Here is a 15,349-nt window from a genome sequence, read left to right as displayed (position 1 = left end):
TGAGATACACGTTTTATAGTAAGATCTAACAGGAGTGCGGATACCAAATTTGGTTACTCTAGCCTTAATAGTCTCTGAGATTTTTGAATATCCCCAGATTTTCGTGCTTTGCGGGGGCGGAAGGGGGTGTGGCGAAATTTTGAAACAAACTCGTCTCGGTCCGATATATTAGGAGTGTGGATACCAAATTTGGTTGCTCTAGCTTTTGTAGTCTCTGAGATCTAGGCGCTAATGTTTTACTCTAAGCAAAGCCGCCTATGCTACGTGTGTGTTAGAGAGAGACAGGGCGAGAAAAAATGAAATTGTTTTCTTGATGCTGGCTATAATAATAATACGATCCAATTCAGATTCCGCAGTCTTAAAGATATGGTCATTCTCTACAATTCTACGTTTTTGGTTTTCTCATATCTTTAAAATTGTGGATGCCACAGATTTTCGTCCTTTGTGGGGGCGGAAGTGGGCGGGGCGAAGTTTTGAAATATTTTTGTAGCAGTGACATATCACAGAAGTCTGGATCCAAAACATCGTTGCTCTAGCTCTTATAGTCTTTGAGCACTAGGCGCTGAAGGGGACGGACAGACGGACGGACGGACAGACGGACAGACAGACATGGCTCAATCGACTCGGCTTTTGATGCTGATCAAGAATATATATACTTTATGGGGTCGGAAACGATTCCTTCTGGACGTTACACACATCCACTCTTACCACAAATCTAATATACCCCAATACTCATTTTGAGTATCGGGTATAAAAACACTTTTGCACCAAACTCATTTTATGCCTAAATCGAGCACATATTTAGCTTATTTCTACCCGAAACTGACCAAAAACCGACACAGTTTTAACAAAAAACCACTTTTGCACCAACCTCATCTTATGCCTAAATCGACCACATTATTGGCGCAAAAGGTCCACGGATGTTTCGTGCTTTTTATGATTTTATTTTTACTTAATTCTTTTCAACCTCCTCGTCTTGTCGATACCGCCCCAAAAGTGCTCATTGAACCCCAGTTCCGATCACTCGTTCTCTCATAGTTCTAGTTCGCAGAACTAGAACTATCGGATGATAATTCATATCGATACTTACGATATTTCGTACAACGTTAATAGTAAATACAATTGTAGAGTTATAATACTAAACAATCTAACAGCTCGGCCATCCTGACAATTAGATCGCCCTCGATCGTAAATATGTAATTAAGAGTAATTTTAATTTAATGTGTATATATATAAATTGTTAACTATTTAAGTAGGAGTCACTTTCACACTGATTACGCCAATCTGCCCATTTCCTTAATCGGCATGCCTCTATAATGCCCTCATACGGGATTTGACTTATTTGGCAGTTTTCAATGTCATTTAACACATATCTGTCGTTCGGCAATACCTTTTTGATGATGTACGGACCCCTGTACTTCGGAACAAATTTTTTATTTGTACCTATTGTGGTGTCAATGTTTTTCATTACAACGAAATCGCCTTCCAAGAACTCAATATGATTTTTGTGATTCCTTTCAAAATACTCTTCACTCTTCTGCTGACAATGCTCGATTTTATCCAAAGATTTCTTACGTACTGATTCTAAATTGCTTTAAGTTCGGTCTTGTTTATCATCTAAGTATTCTGTTAACGCGTCAATATTACAACCCCTCTGTTGGACTCCGAATAACAACACTGAAGGCAATTCTTTCGTGGTCGAATGGACTGAGTTATTAATTGCATATTCAGCCTTTATTAAAAGTTTGCTCCAATCTTCATGATTTATTGGCTCAGTTATTTTGGCGAGCATAGCTTTCATAGTTCTGTTAACCCGTTCTACCTGACCATTCGCTTGGGGTGAAGCAGTTGCCACTTTCACGTGTTCTATATTATTTTCTAGCAAAAATTTACTAAATTCTAATGATGTAAAACACGTTCCTCTATCGCTGATAATTCTACGTGGACGACTATAAAATTGAAAATACTTTGAAAAACATGTGTTGACTTCTTTAGTGCTTGTCGTATTTACAGAAAACAATTTTACAAATTTCGTAAAGGCGTCAATGATAACTAATACATGCTTCTTTTTTGATATAACAGCGGGAAGTGGTCCAAAATGGTCTACGTGTAAGGTGTCGAATGGGATTGGTCGCTTAGGAATATTGTGAAGTGTTCGATTATTCGCATGTGTGGGGACTTAAAACATGATACAATTTAAACAATTTCCTATAAACAAATCGATTTTAGATCTCATATTCGGGAACCAATAATGTCTTAAGATTTCTTTCATACATTTCTCGGTTCCTAAGTGACATAAGTTTTCGTGCACTCTTCTGATTATTTGCGTTTCCATTTCAGCTGGGACATAAAACAGCTCAACGTCGTTCTCACCTATTTTATAAACAATTCCGTCGCTCAATGAAAATTTCTTAACAGGTCCATGCTCCAATTGTTCTTTTAATTTTCCTATATGGTTGTCCCTGTTTTGTGTTATCTGAAGCTGAAGATTAATGTCGGACTCAATCACGGAAACTATTCGGTCTTTGTTATCACTTTCATGAATTGTCACTATTGGTTCATATTCAAAATCTTGATTAAGCGCTGAAGGATATCTACTTAATGTGTCCACATGGGACATATATTTTCCACTACGATGTTTTAAAGTGTAATTATAATTTGCTAGCTCTATGGCCCATCTGGCGATATTTGAATGAAGACGTCCCTTTCCTAAACATAAAACTACTGAGTTACAATCTGTTATAATTCTAAACGGAATCCCTTCTAAATAAATTCGAAATTTCCTCAATGAATAGATCACAGCTAACGTTTCCAGTTTGAAACTTTCGTATCTTGCCTCTAGTTTTGTCGCTCTCTGTGAAAAATATGCTGTTGGGTGAAACTTATTGTCATCTTGTTTCTGCAACAAAATTCCACCAAAGCCTTCACTACTTGCATCACAATGCAATTCTGTTTCTCGATTTGGATTATACAGAGCTAATACTGGTGACGAAATCAGTTTTTCTCGAAGATATTCAAAAATTTGTATGCATTTGTCTTGAAGCTCAAACTTAGTTCCAGGTTTTGTAAGTTCTTTGCTATTTTTGAGTAAGCAGGGATGAAACGCCTAAAATAAGAGAATAATCCCAAAACCTTTTGCATTTCATGGCGATCTTTTGGCAATGGCAGATGCTTAATGGTTGCTGTGTGTTCACAGTTTGGGCTTATTCCTTTACCAGAAAGGGTATATCCCAAGAACTCAATACTTTCATAACCAAATTGACATTTACTAACCTTAATTTCTAGTCGATATTCTGCGAGAATTCTTAAAACTCTACCTACTGTTATAAGATGTTCGTTCAACGACTTGGAACCTATAGCGATATCGTCCATATAAACTACTACATTACCCTCGCGAATTAATGGTTGTAAAATGAAATTAATAAATCTCATAAATACTGCTGGTGCATTCATAAGTCCAAAAGGCATTCTTGTGTATTCATATTGTCCGCTAGGTATGACAAATGCTGTATACTGCACCGAACTCTCTGCTACTTTTACTTGGTGATAACTGTGTTTCAAATCTAAAGGTGTAAAAATTGTGTTCCCTTCTAATCTAAGCAGTCGTCTATTAGTGGCAATGGATATCCATCACGAATGCAAATCTTATTAAGCTGTTTGTAATCTACACACATTCTTTTTTCCCCTGATTTTTTCTTAACTAATACTATTGCAGAGCTGTAAGGCGATTTACTTTCTCTTATGAAGCCTTTTTTCAATAGTTCATCTATTTGGGTATCTACTTCTTTTTTCTCCTGATATGAAAGTCTTCTCGGAATAGTGCGTACAGGTTCTTCTGATTTAAGTTTGAGATTCATTTCGTAGTTATGTTCAATTGCTGGTATGTTAGTTAAGTCTGAATAGTTAAGTTTTATCAATTCCATGAATTTACTACGTTCTTTATCAGTTCGCTTTGGGTCGATATTATAGCTGTCCTCTTCTTTTGTTATTTCAATACTATATATATACGGTATATCTATGTCGGTTCTTTCTAATGATTCACTTGCCATATGCTTTTGCTCGTTATCTTTCAATAAAAGGTCAATGTTATTACAATTCAATTGGTCACTAATCTTAATCTCATAATTTTCATCCTTTAATTATCCATTATTATTGATATCTGATAACATCATCTCACTATCTCTATTTGTCAATACTACATTTTCAATTTGGTCACTCTCAATGTTCAAGAGTAATATTGACGTGTCTCTGTATATTTTTGATCTGGAGGTTTGGGTCATTGGTTCAGGTATCGCCCATACCTTCACCATACGCATTCCAAACTTCGTGTGAGTCTGTAGATGTAGCTAATACCAAAGGCTCAAGAATTGATGTCCATGCGGAACGGACAGAAGATAACAAAAGTCCAAAAAGTAACAAAAAAATTGTTAACTAGGAACCAACAATTTTTTTTTTTTAACACAGAATTTCTGATTTTTTTTTCCGAAAATAAAAACTTACATTTTGGATGCTCCCCACTCGAGGCCTGGGGACTATTTTTATCTAAGTCACTGTTCACTAATACTCTATTTTCATCTAAGTCACTGTTCACTAATACTCTATTTTCATCTAAGTCACTGTTTACTAATACTCTATTTTCAATTGAGACCATATTGCTTTGCGTAACTCGCTTTACATTTTCAATTTCATTTTCAAAAATTAATTTTATTCCATAATTTTCAAGGAAACTGCGCCCCAGAAGGACATTACACGAAATATAGTTGTTTAGTACAACGAAAAATATAAGTTCTTTTTCAATGTTATGAAAAACTAAATTGACAATTATTTTTCCAAAAATGCTTATTCTCGAACCGTTAACTCCAAAATACTCTGTCGGTCTTAGTACACCATCAAAATTTTCATAAGTTATCGCCGAGCGCTGCATCAAATTAATAGCGCTACCGGTGTCCAACATGCCAGAAAGAAATTTAATTTGATACCTGCGTTTTATATCAGTGTAAAAATATACCCCTACCTGATTAACAATAGGAACAAAAATATTGTTCTCCTCTCTGTCGTCCATTGGCGGGTTGCTGGCTGTACCCACGGATCGCTGGGTTGGCATAGGCTTCTGTTGGCAATCCTTCACCTGGTGCTGCATGGATCCACACTGGAAACACGATCCCTTCTCCCGCTTAGGTGCGGGACACGATGAAGCATAATGGCCATGTGCTGAACAATTATAGCAGCGCACCTGGCTCCGGTCATTTCCGGAAGCGGTCATCCCAGTGCGCTTAAAATTTGCCTGGTTACTCTTCCTCAAAGCCTCGTATTGTCGAGCCAGCTCCTTAAGTTTTCCGATGGTCGACGCTGAATATAATAAGGCGATACTGGAAGATCGATCACGAAAATCATCAATGATGAACTGCACTGTCAATTTCTCTTCGATGTCGGCACGCATAGCAATTTCTTCCATGCGAAGAATATATCCCATTACGGAGTTTTTCTCCGGGTTGAAAAAGGTTTCCTTAAACAGAAGTACCACGTCGGCAGTTGAATTGCTGCGGCCAAAAGTTTTTAGGAAGTTTCCCTTAAACTCGTCGTAAGTCCTTGATTTGTCGACACGCATGAACAAGTCCGCCTCTGTTCCCGCCTTCATCAACATGCGCACACAACGAAGCTTAAAATTGCTGCTTTCGTTCACGCCTCCGCAAATCCGTTAAAAATGCAAGACCCATTCAGAGGCTTCATCATTTTCACTGGCAGAAAAAGGAGCAATAAGTTGCTTGACCATTCGGATGTCATCGGTCATATAGTTGTCCATTACCATTAAGGCAGCCAGTTTCTTCTTTTTCTCAGCCACCCTTATTGCGGCGTCAAGTAATTCTTCTTCTTTCATATCGTCGATCTGCTCATTTTCAAACACTTTTCCATCCGATTCAATATCCGATTTATTCACCGGACTTTCAGAAACTTCGTCCATTCCACCACTTATGGCAAGCTTACGAAGTTGCCTTAGTGTTGCGCTGGCTGGAAAAATGATCTCCTTCTCCAGCAACCACTCTACAATTTTTTCTTTGTCAATGTTTGCCATGGTTTCCTCGGCCATTAATAAAATGTGGAAAATACTCGTTGTCGGGGATGCCAGTAGACAAATACTTATGTAGGCAGATACTTTAAAGGGCTAAGATCCCACTTCTGAAGTTATTGGCGCAAAAGGTCCACGGATGTTTCGTGCTTTTTATGATTTTATTTTTACTTAATTCTTTTCAACCTCCTCGTCTTGTCGATACCGCCCCAAAAGTGCTCATTGAACCCCAGTTCCGATCACTCGTTCTCTCATAGTTCTAGTTCGCAGAACTAGAACTATCGGATGATAATTCATATCGATACTTACGATATTTCGTACAACGTTAATAGTAAATACAATTGTAGAGTTATAATACAAAACAATCTAACAACATATTTAGCTTAATTGTACCCAAAATCGACCAAAAACCGAAACCATTTTAACAAAAAATCAATTTTGCACCAAACTCATTTTAAGCCTAAATCGACCACATATTTAGCTTATTTCTACCCGAAACTGACCAAAAACCGACACAATTTTAACAAAAAATCACTTTGCACCAACCTCATCTTATGCCTAAATCGTCCACATATTTAGTTTTTTTTTACCCAAAATCGACCATAAACCGACAACATTTAGAGAAACAAAACACTTTTGCACCAAACTCATTTTATGCCTAAATCGACCACATATTTAGCTTAATTGTACCCAAAAGCGACCAAAAACCGACACCATTTAAACAAAAAGTCACTTTTGCAACAACCTTATCTTATGACTAAATTGACCTTATATTTAGATTATTTCTACCGTAAATCGACCAAAAACCGAAACCATTTTAACAAAAAATCACTTTTGCAACAAACTCATTTAATGCCTAAATCGACCACATATTTAGCTTAATAGTACCCAAAATCGACCAAAAACCGAAACCATTTTAACAAAAAATCAATTTTGCACCAAACTCATTTTAAGCCTAAATCGACCACATATTTAGCTTATTTCTACCTAAAACTGACCAAAAACCGACACAATTTTAACAAAAAATCACTTTTGCACCAACCTTATCTTATGCCTAAATCGTCCACATATTTAGTTTTTTTTACCCAAAATCGACCATAAACCGACATTATTTAGACAAAAAAACACTTTTGCACCAAACTCATTTTATGCCTAAATCAACCACATATTCATCTCCGCTGTTGAACTACGATTCTCCGCTGGCAGAAAACTTATCTCCGGCGGCGGGAAATTTATATCCCCTGCCGGACAACTTATCTCTCCTGACCAAATACGTCTCTCTGCTGGCGGAAAACTTATCTCCGGTGGCAGGAAATTTATATCCGCTGGCGGAAAACTTACCTCCGCTGACAGACATCTTATCTCCGCTGCCGGACAACTTATCTCTGCTGACAAAATACGTCTCTCCGCTGGCGGAAAACATATCTGCGGTGGCGGGAAATGTATATCCGCTGGCGGACAACTTATCTCTGCTGACGAAATATGTCTCTCCATTGGCGGAAAGCTTATCTCCAATGGCGGAAAATTTATATCCGCTGTCGGAAAATCTCCCCTGCCGGACATCTTATCGCTGCTGACAAAATACAACTCTCCGCTGGCGGAAATCTCATGTGCGGTGGCGGAAAATTTATATCCGCTGGCGGAAAACTTTTCTCCAGAGGGGGAAATTTATATCCCCTGCCGGACAACTTGTCTCCGCTGACGAACTACGTTTCTCCGCCGGCAGAAAACTTATCTCCGCTGGCAGAACATTTACTTCCGGCGGCGAAGAATTTATATCCCCTGCCGGACATCTTATCTCTGCTGACAAAATACATCTCTCCGCTGGCGGAAAACATATCTGCGGTGGCGGGAAATTTATATCTGCTGGCGGACAATTTATAACCGCTGTCGAATTACGTTTCTCCGCCGGCAGAAAACTTATCTCCGCTGGAAAAACATTTACTTCCGGCGGCGAGGAATTTATATCCCCTGCCGGACATCTTATCTCTGCTGACAAAATACGTCTCTCCGCTGGCGGAAAACTTGTCTCCGGGGGCGGGAAATTTATATCCGCTGGCGGAAAAATTTTCTCCAGAGGGCTTAATTTATATCCCTTGCCGGACATCTTATCTCCGCTGACAGACATCTTATTTCCACAGCCGGACAATTTATACCCGCTGTCGAACTACGTTCCTCTACCGGCAGAAACTTATCTCCGCTGGCGGAACACTTATCTCCGCTGGCAGATAATTTATCTCCGCTGACGAACTACGTTTCTCCGCTGGCAGAAAACGTATCTCCAGAGGGGGAAATTTATATCACCTGCCGGACAGATTATCTCTGCTGACGAAATACGTCTCTCCTCTGCCGAAAAACTTATTTCCGGTGGCGGGAAATCTATATCCCCCGCCGGACAACTTATCTCTGCTGACGAAATACGTCTCTCCGCCGGCAGAAAACGTATCTCCGGCGGCGGGAAATTTATATCCCCTGCCGGACAATTTATCCCCGCTGACGAATTTCGTTTCTCCGCCGGCAGAAAACTAATCTCCGCTGGCAGAACATTTACTTCCGGCGGCGAGGAATTTATATCCCCTGCCGGACATCTTATCTCTGCTGACAAAATACATCTCTCCGCTGGCGGAAAACTTATCTGCGGTGGCGGGAAATTGATATCCGCTGGCGGAAAACTTTTCTCCGCTGACAGACACCTTATTTTCACTGCCGGACAATTTATACCCGCTGTCGAACTACGTTCCTCCACCGGCAGAAACTTATCTCCGCTGGCAGATATAAATTTCCCGCCGCCGGACAACTTATCTCTGCTGACAAAATACGTCTCTCCGCTGGCGGAAAGCTTATCTCCGATGGCGGGAAATTTATATCCGCTGGCAGAAAACTTTTCTCCGCTGACAGACATCTTATCTTTGCTGGCAGATAATTTATCTCCGCTGATGAACTACGTCTCTCCGCTGTCAGAAAACTTATCCCCAGAGGGGGAAATTGATATCCCCTGTCGGACAGCTTATCTCTGCTGACGAAATATGTCTCTCCGCTGGCGGAAAACTTATTTCCGGTGGCGGGAAATCTATATCCCTTGCCCGACAACTTATCTGTGCTGACGAAATACGTCTCTCCGCTGGCGAAACTCCATTGGCGGGAAATTTATTTCCCGTGGCGGAAAACTTTTCTCCACTGACAGACATCTTATCTCCGCTGGCAGAAAATTTATCTCCGCTGACGAACTACGTTTTTCCGTTGACAGAAAACTTATCTCCAGTGGGGGAAATTTATATCCCCTGCCGGACAGATTATCTCTGCTGACGAAATACATCTCACCTCTGGCGGAACACTTATCGCCCGCGGGGGGAAATTTATATCCCCTGCCGGACAATTCATCCCCGCTGACGAAATACGTTTCTCCGCCGGCGGAAAACTAATCTCCGCTGGCAGAACATTTACCTCCGTCGGCGAGGAATTTATATCCCCTGCCGGACATCTTATCTCTGCTGACAAAATACATCTCTCCACTGGCGGAAAACTTATCTGCGGTGGCGGGAAATTTATATCCGCTGGCGGAAATCTTTTCTCCGCTGACAGACATCTTATTTCCACAGCCGGACAACTTATCTCTGCTGACAAAATACATCTCTCCGCTGGCGGATAACTTATCTACGGTGGCCGGAAATTTATAACCGCTGGCGGACAACTTATCTCCGCTGGCAGACAATTTATCTCCGCTGACGAACTACGATTCTCCGCTGGCAGAACATTTACTTCCGGCGGCGAGGAATTTATATCCCCTGCCGGACATCTTATCTCTGCTGAAAAAATACATCTCTCCGCTGGCGGAACACTTATCTACGGTGGCGGGAAATTTATATCCGCTGGCGGAAAACTTTTCTCCGCTGACAGACATCTTATTTCCACAGCCGGACAATTTATACCCGCTGTCGAACTACGTTCCTCCACCGGCAGAAACTTATCTCCGCTGGCGGAACACTTATCTACGGTGGCGGGAAATTTATATCCCCCGCCGGACAACTTATCTCTGCTGAAAAAATACATCTCTCCGCTGGCGGAACACTTATCTACGGTGGCGGGAAATTTATATCCGCTGGCGGAAAACTTTTCTCCGCTGACAGACATCTTATCTCCGCTGCCGGACAACTTATCTCTGCTGACAAAATACGTCTGTCCGCTGGCGGAAAACTTATCTCCGGTGGCCGGAAATTTATAACCGCTGGCGGACAACTTATCTCCGCTGGCAGACAATTTATCTCCGCTGACGAACTACGATTCTCCGCTGGCAGAACATTTACTTCCGGCGGCGAGGAATTTATATCCCCTGCCGGACATCTTATCTCTGCTGAAAAAATACATCTCTCCGCTGGCGGAACACTTATCTACGGTGGCGGGAAATTTATATCCGCTGGCGGAAAACTTTTCTCCGCTGACAGACATCTTATTTCCACAGCCGGACAATTTATACCCGCTGTCGAACTACGTTCCTCCACCGGCAGAAACTTATCTCCGCTGGCGGAACACTTATCTACGGTGGCGGGAAATTTATTTCCGCTGGCGGAAAACTTTTCTCCGCTGACAGACATCTTATTTCCACAGCCGTACAATTTATACCCGCTGTCGAACTACGTTCCTCCACCGGCAGAAACTTATCTCCGCTGGCAGAAAACTTATCTCCGGCGGCGGGAAATTTATATCCCCCGCCGGACAACTTATCTCTGCTGAAAAAATACATCTCTCCGCTGGCGGAACACTTATCTACGGTGGCGGGAAATTTATATCCGCTGGCGGAAAACTTTTCTCCGCTGACAGACATCTTATCTCCGCTGCCGGACAACTTATCTCTGCTGACAAAATACGTCTGTCCGCTGGCGGAAAACTTATCTCCGGTGGCCGGAAATTTATAACCGCTGGCGGACAACTTATCTCCGCTGGCAGACAATTTATCTCCGCTGACGAACTACGATTCTCCGCTGGCAGAACATTTACTTCCGGCGGCGAGGAATTTATATCCCCTGCCGGACATCTTATCTCTGCTGAAAAAATACATCTCTCCGCTGGCGGAACACTTATCTACGGTGGCGGGAAATTTATATCCGCTGGCGGAAAACTTTTCTCCGCTGACAGACATCTTATTTCCACAGCCGGACAATTTATACCCGCTGTCGAACTACGTTCCTCCACCGGCAGAAACTTATCTCCGCTGGCGGAACACTTATCTACGGTGGCGGGAAATTTATCTCCGCTGACGAACTACGTTTCTCCGCTGGCAGAAAACGTATCTCCAGAGGGGGAAATTTATATCACCTGCCGGACAGATTATCTCTGCTGACGAAATACGTCTCTCCTCTGCCGAAAAACTTATTTCCGGTGGCGGGAAATCTATATCCCCCGCCGGACAACTTATCTCTGCTGACGAAATACGTCTCTCCGCCGGCAGAAAACGTATCTCCGGCGGCGGGAAATTTATATCCCCTGCCGGACAATTTATCCCCGCTGACGAATTTCGTTTCTCCGCCGGCAGAAAACTAATCTCCGCTGGCAGAACATTTACTTCCGGCGGCGAGGAATTTATATCCCCTGCCGGACATCTTATCTCTGCTGACAAAATACATCTCTCCGCTGGCGGAAAACTTATCTGCGGTGGCGGGAAATTGATATCCGCTGGCGGAAAACTTTTCTCCGCTGACAGACACCTTATTTTCACTGCCGGACAATTTATACCCGCTGTCGAACTACGTTCCTCCACCGGCAGAAACTTATCTCCGCTGGCAGAAAACTTATCTCCGGCGGCGGGAAATTTATATCCCCCGCCGGACAACTTATCTCTGCTGACAAAATACGTCTCTCCGCTGGCGGAAAGCTTATCTCCGATGGCGGGAAATTTATATCCGCTGGCAGAAAACTTTTCTCCGCTGACAGACATCTTATCTTTGCTGGCAGATAATTTATCTCCGCTGATGAACTACGTCTCTCCGCTGTCAGAAAACTTATCCCCAGAGGGGGAAATTGATATCCCCTGTCGGACAGCTTATCTCTGCTGACGAAATATGTCTCTCCGCTGGCGGAAAACTTATTTCCGGTGGCGGGAAATCTATATCCCTTGCCCGACAACTTATCTGTGCTGACGAAATACGTCTCTCCGCTGGCGAAACTCCATTGGCGGGAAATTTATTTCCCGTGGCGGAAAACTTTTCTCCACTGACAGACATCTTATCTCCGCTGGCAGAAAATTTATCTCCGCTGACGAACTACGTTTTTCCGTTGACAGAAAACTTATCTCCAGTGGGGGAAATTTATATCCCCTGCCGGACAGATTATCTCTGCTGACGAAATACATCTCACCTCTGGCGGAACACTTATCGCCCGCGGGGGAAATTTATATCCCCTGCCGGACAATTCATCCCCGCTGACGAAATACGTTTCTCCGCCGGCGGAAAACTAATCTCCGCTGGCAGAACATTTACCTCCGTCGGCGAGGAATTTATATCCCCTGCCGGACATCTTATCTCTGCTGACAAAATACATCTCTCCACTGGCGGAAAACTTATCTGCGGTGGCGGGAAATTTATATCCGCTGGCGGAAAACTTTTCTCCGCTGACAGACATCTTATTTCCACAGCCGGACAACTTATCTCTGCTGACAAAATACATCTCTCCGCTGGCGGATAACTTATCTACGGTGGCCGGAAATTTATAACCGCTGGCGGACAACTTATCTCCGCTGGCAGACAATTTATCTCCGCTGACGAACTACGATTCTCCGCTGGCAGAACATTTACTTCCGGCGGCGAGGAATTTATATCCCCTGCCGGACATCTTATCTCTGCTGAAAAAATACATCTCTCCGCTGGCGGAACACTTATCTACGGTGGCGGGAAATTTATATCCGCTGGCGGAAAACTTTTCTCCGCTGACAGACATCTTATTTCCACAGCCGGACAATTTATACCCGCTGTCGAACTACGTTCCTCCACCGGCAGAAACTTATCTCCGCTGGCGGAACACTTATCTACGGTGGCGGGAAATTTATATCCCCCGCCGGACAACTTATCTCTGCTGAAAAAATACATCTCTCCTCTGGCGGAACACTTATCTACGGTGGCGGGAAATTTATATCCGCTGGCGGAAAACTTTTCTCCGCTGACAGACATCTTATCTCCGCTGCCGGACAACTTATCTCTGCTGACAAAATACGTCTGTCCGCTGGCGGAAAACTTATCTCCGGTGGCCGGAAATTTATAACCGCTGGCGGACAACTTATCTCCGCTGGCAGACAATTTATCTCCGCTGACGAACTACGATTCTCCGCTGGCAGAACATTTACTTCCGGCGGCGAGGAATTTATATCCCCTGCCGGACATCTTATCTCTGCTGAAAAAATACATCTCTCCGCTGGCGGAACACTTATCTACGGTGGCGGGAAATTTATATCCGCTGGCGGAAAACTTTTCTCCGCTGACAGACATCTTATTTCCACAGCCGGACAATTTATACCCGCTGTCGAACTACGTTCCTCCACCGGCAGAAACTTATCTCCGCTGCGGAACACTTATCTACGGTGGCGGGAAATTTATTTCCGCTGGCGGAAAACTTTTCTCCGCTGACAGACATCTTATTTCCACAGCCGTACAATTTATACCCGCTGTCGAACTACGTTCCTCCACCGGCAGAAACTTATCTCCGCTGGCAGAAAACTTATCTCCGGCGGCGGGAAATTTATATCCCCCGCCGGACAACTTATCTCTGCTGAAAAAATACATCTCTCCGCTGGCGGAACACTTATCTACGGTGGCGGGAAATTTATATCCGCTGGCGGAAAACTTTTCTCCGCTGACAGACATCTTATCTCCGCTGCCGGACAACTTATCTCTGCTGACAAAATACGTCTGTCCGCTGGCGGAAAACTTATCTCCGGTGGCCGGAAATTTATAACCGCTGGCGGACAACTTATCTCCGCTGGCAGACAATTTATCTCCGCTGACGAACTACGATTCTCCGCTGGCAGAACATTTACTTCCGGCGGCGAGGAATTTATATCCCCTGCCGGACATCTTATCTCTGCTGAAAAAATACATCTCTCCGCTGGCGGAACACTTATCTACGGTGGCGGGAAATTTATATCCGCTGGCGGAAAACTTTTCTCCGCTGACAGACATCTTATTTCCACAGCCGGACAATTTATACCCGCTGTCGAACTACGTTCCTCCACCGGCAGAAACTTATCTCCGCTGGCGGAACACTTATCTACGGTGGCGGGAAATTTATATCCGCTGGCGGAAAACTTTTCTCCGCTGACAGACATCTTATTTCCACAGCCGGACAATTTATACCCGCTGTCGAACTACGTTCCTCTACCGGCAGAAACTTATCTCCGCTGGCGGAACACTTATCTACGGTGGCGGGAAATTTATATCCGCTGGCGGAAAACTTTTCTCCAGAGGGGGAAATGTATATCCCCTGCCGGACAACTTATCTCCGCTGACGAACTACGTTTCTTCGCTGGCAGAAAACTCATCTCCGGCGGCGGGAAATTTATATCCCCTGCAGGACAACATATCTCTGCTGACGAAATACGTCTCTCCGCTGGCAGAATACGTATCTCCGGCGGCGCACAACTTATCTCCGCTGGCGGACAATTTATCCCCGCTGACGAACTACGTGTCTCCGCTGACGAACTACGTTTCTCCGCTGGCAGAAAATTAACCTCCGGCGGCGGGAAATTTATATCCCCTGCCGGACATCTTATCTCTGCTGAAAAAATACATCTCTCCACTGGCGGAACACTTATCTACGGTGGCGGGAAATTTATATCCGCTGGCGGAAAACTTTTCTCCGCTGACAGACATCTTATTTCCACAGCCGGACAATTTATACCCGCTGTCGAACTACGTTCCTCCACCGGCAGAAACTTATCTCCGCTGGCGGAACACTTATCTACGGTGGCGGGAAATTTATATCCGCTGGCGGAAAACTTTTCTCCGCTGACAGACATCTTATTTCCACAGCCGGACAATTTATACCCGCTGTCGAACTACGTTCCTCTACCGGCAGAAACTTATCTCCGCTGGCGGAACACTTATCTACGGTGGCGGGAAATTTATATCCGCTGGCGGAAAACTTTTCTCCAGAGGGGGAAATTTATATCCCCTGCCGGACAACTTATCTCCGCTGATGAACTACGTTTCTCCGCTGGCAGAAAACTTATCTTCGGCGGTGGGAAATTTATATCCCCCGCCGGACAACTTATCTCTGCTGACAAAATACGTCTCTCCG

The 15,349-nt window shown here is 43.5% G+C and overlaps 1 protein-coding gene across 1 annotated transcript; it reads right to left on the bottom strand.

Annotated features, from left to right (window-relative positions):
• Window positions 1–4,683: 4,683 nt before the first annotated feature.
• LOC117195274 lies at window positions 4,684–6,426 on the bottom strand. The gene is made up of 2 exons (XM_033399887.1): window positions 5,015–6,426; window positions 4,684–4,937 (listed from the first exon to the last, which is right to left on the bottom strand). Exons 1-2 carry the CDS (start codon window positions 5,642–5,644, stop codon window positions 4,929–4,931), a joined length of 639 nt encoding a protein of 212 aa, XP_033255778.1. The 5' UTR covers window positions 5,645–6,426; the 3' UTR covers window positions 4,684–4,928.
• Window positions 6,427–15,349: the final 8,923 nt, after the last annotated feature.

Source organism: Drosophila miranda, unplaced genomic scaffold, assembly GCF_003369915.1.
Source record: "Drosophila miranda strain MSH22 unplaced genomic scaffold, D.miranda_PacBio2.1 Contig_AX1_pilon, whole genome shotgun sequence".
Classification (NCBI taxonomy): Eukaryota; Metazoa; Arthropoda; class Insecta; order Diptera; family Drosophilidae; genus Drosophila; species Drosophila miranda.
This window is presented reverse-complemented; position numbering and strand designations above follow the sequence as displayed.

What these genes read in the sequence shown, in the direction of transcription:
- LOC117195274 (XM_033399887.1), bottom strand. Translation starts at nt 5,644, where the DNA reads ATGTTGATGAAGGCGGGAACAGAGGCGGACTTGTTCATGCGTGTCGAC.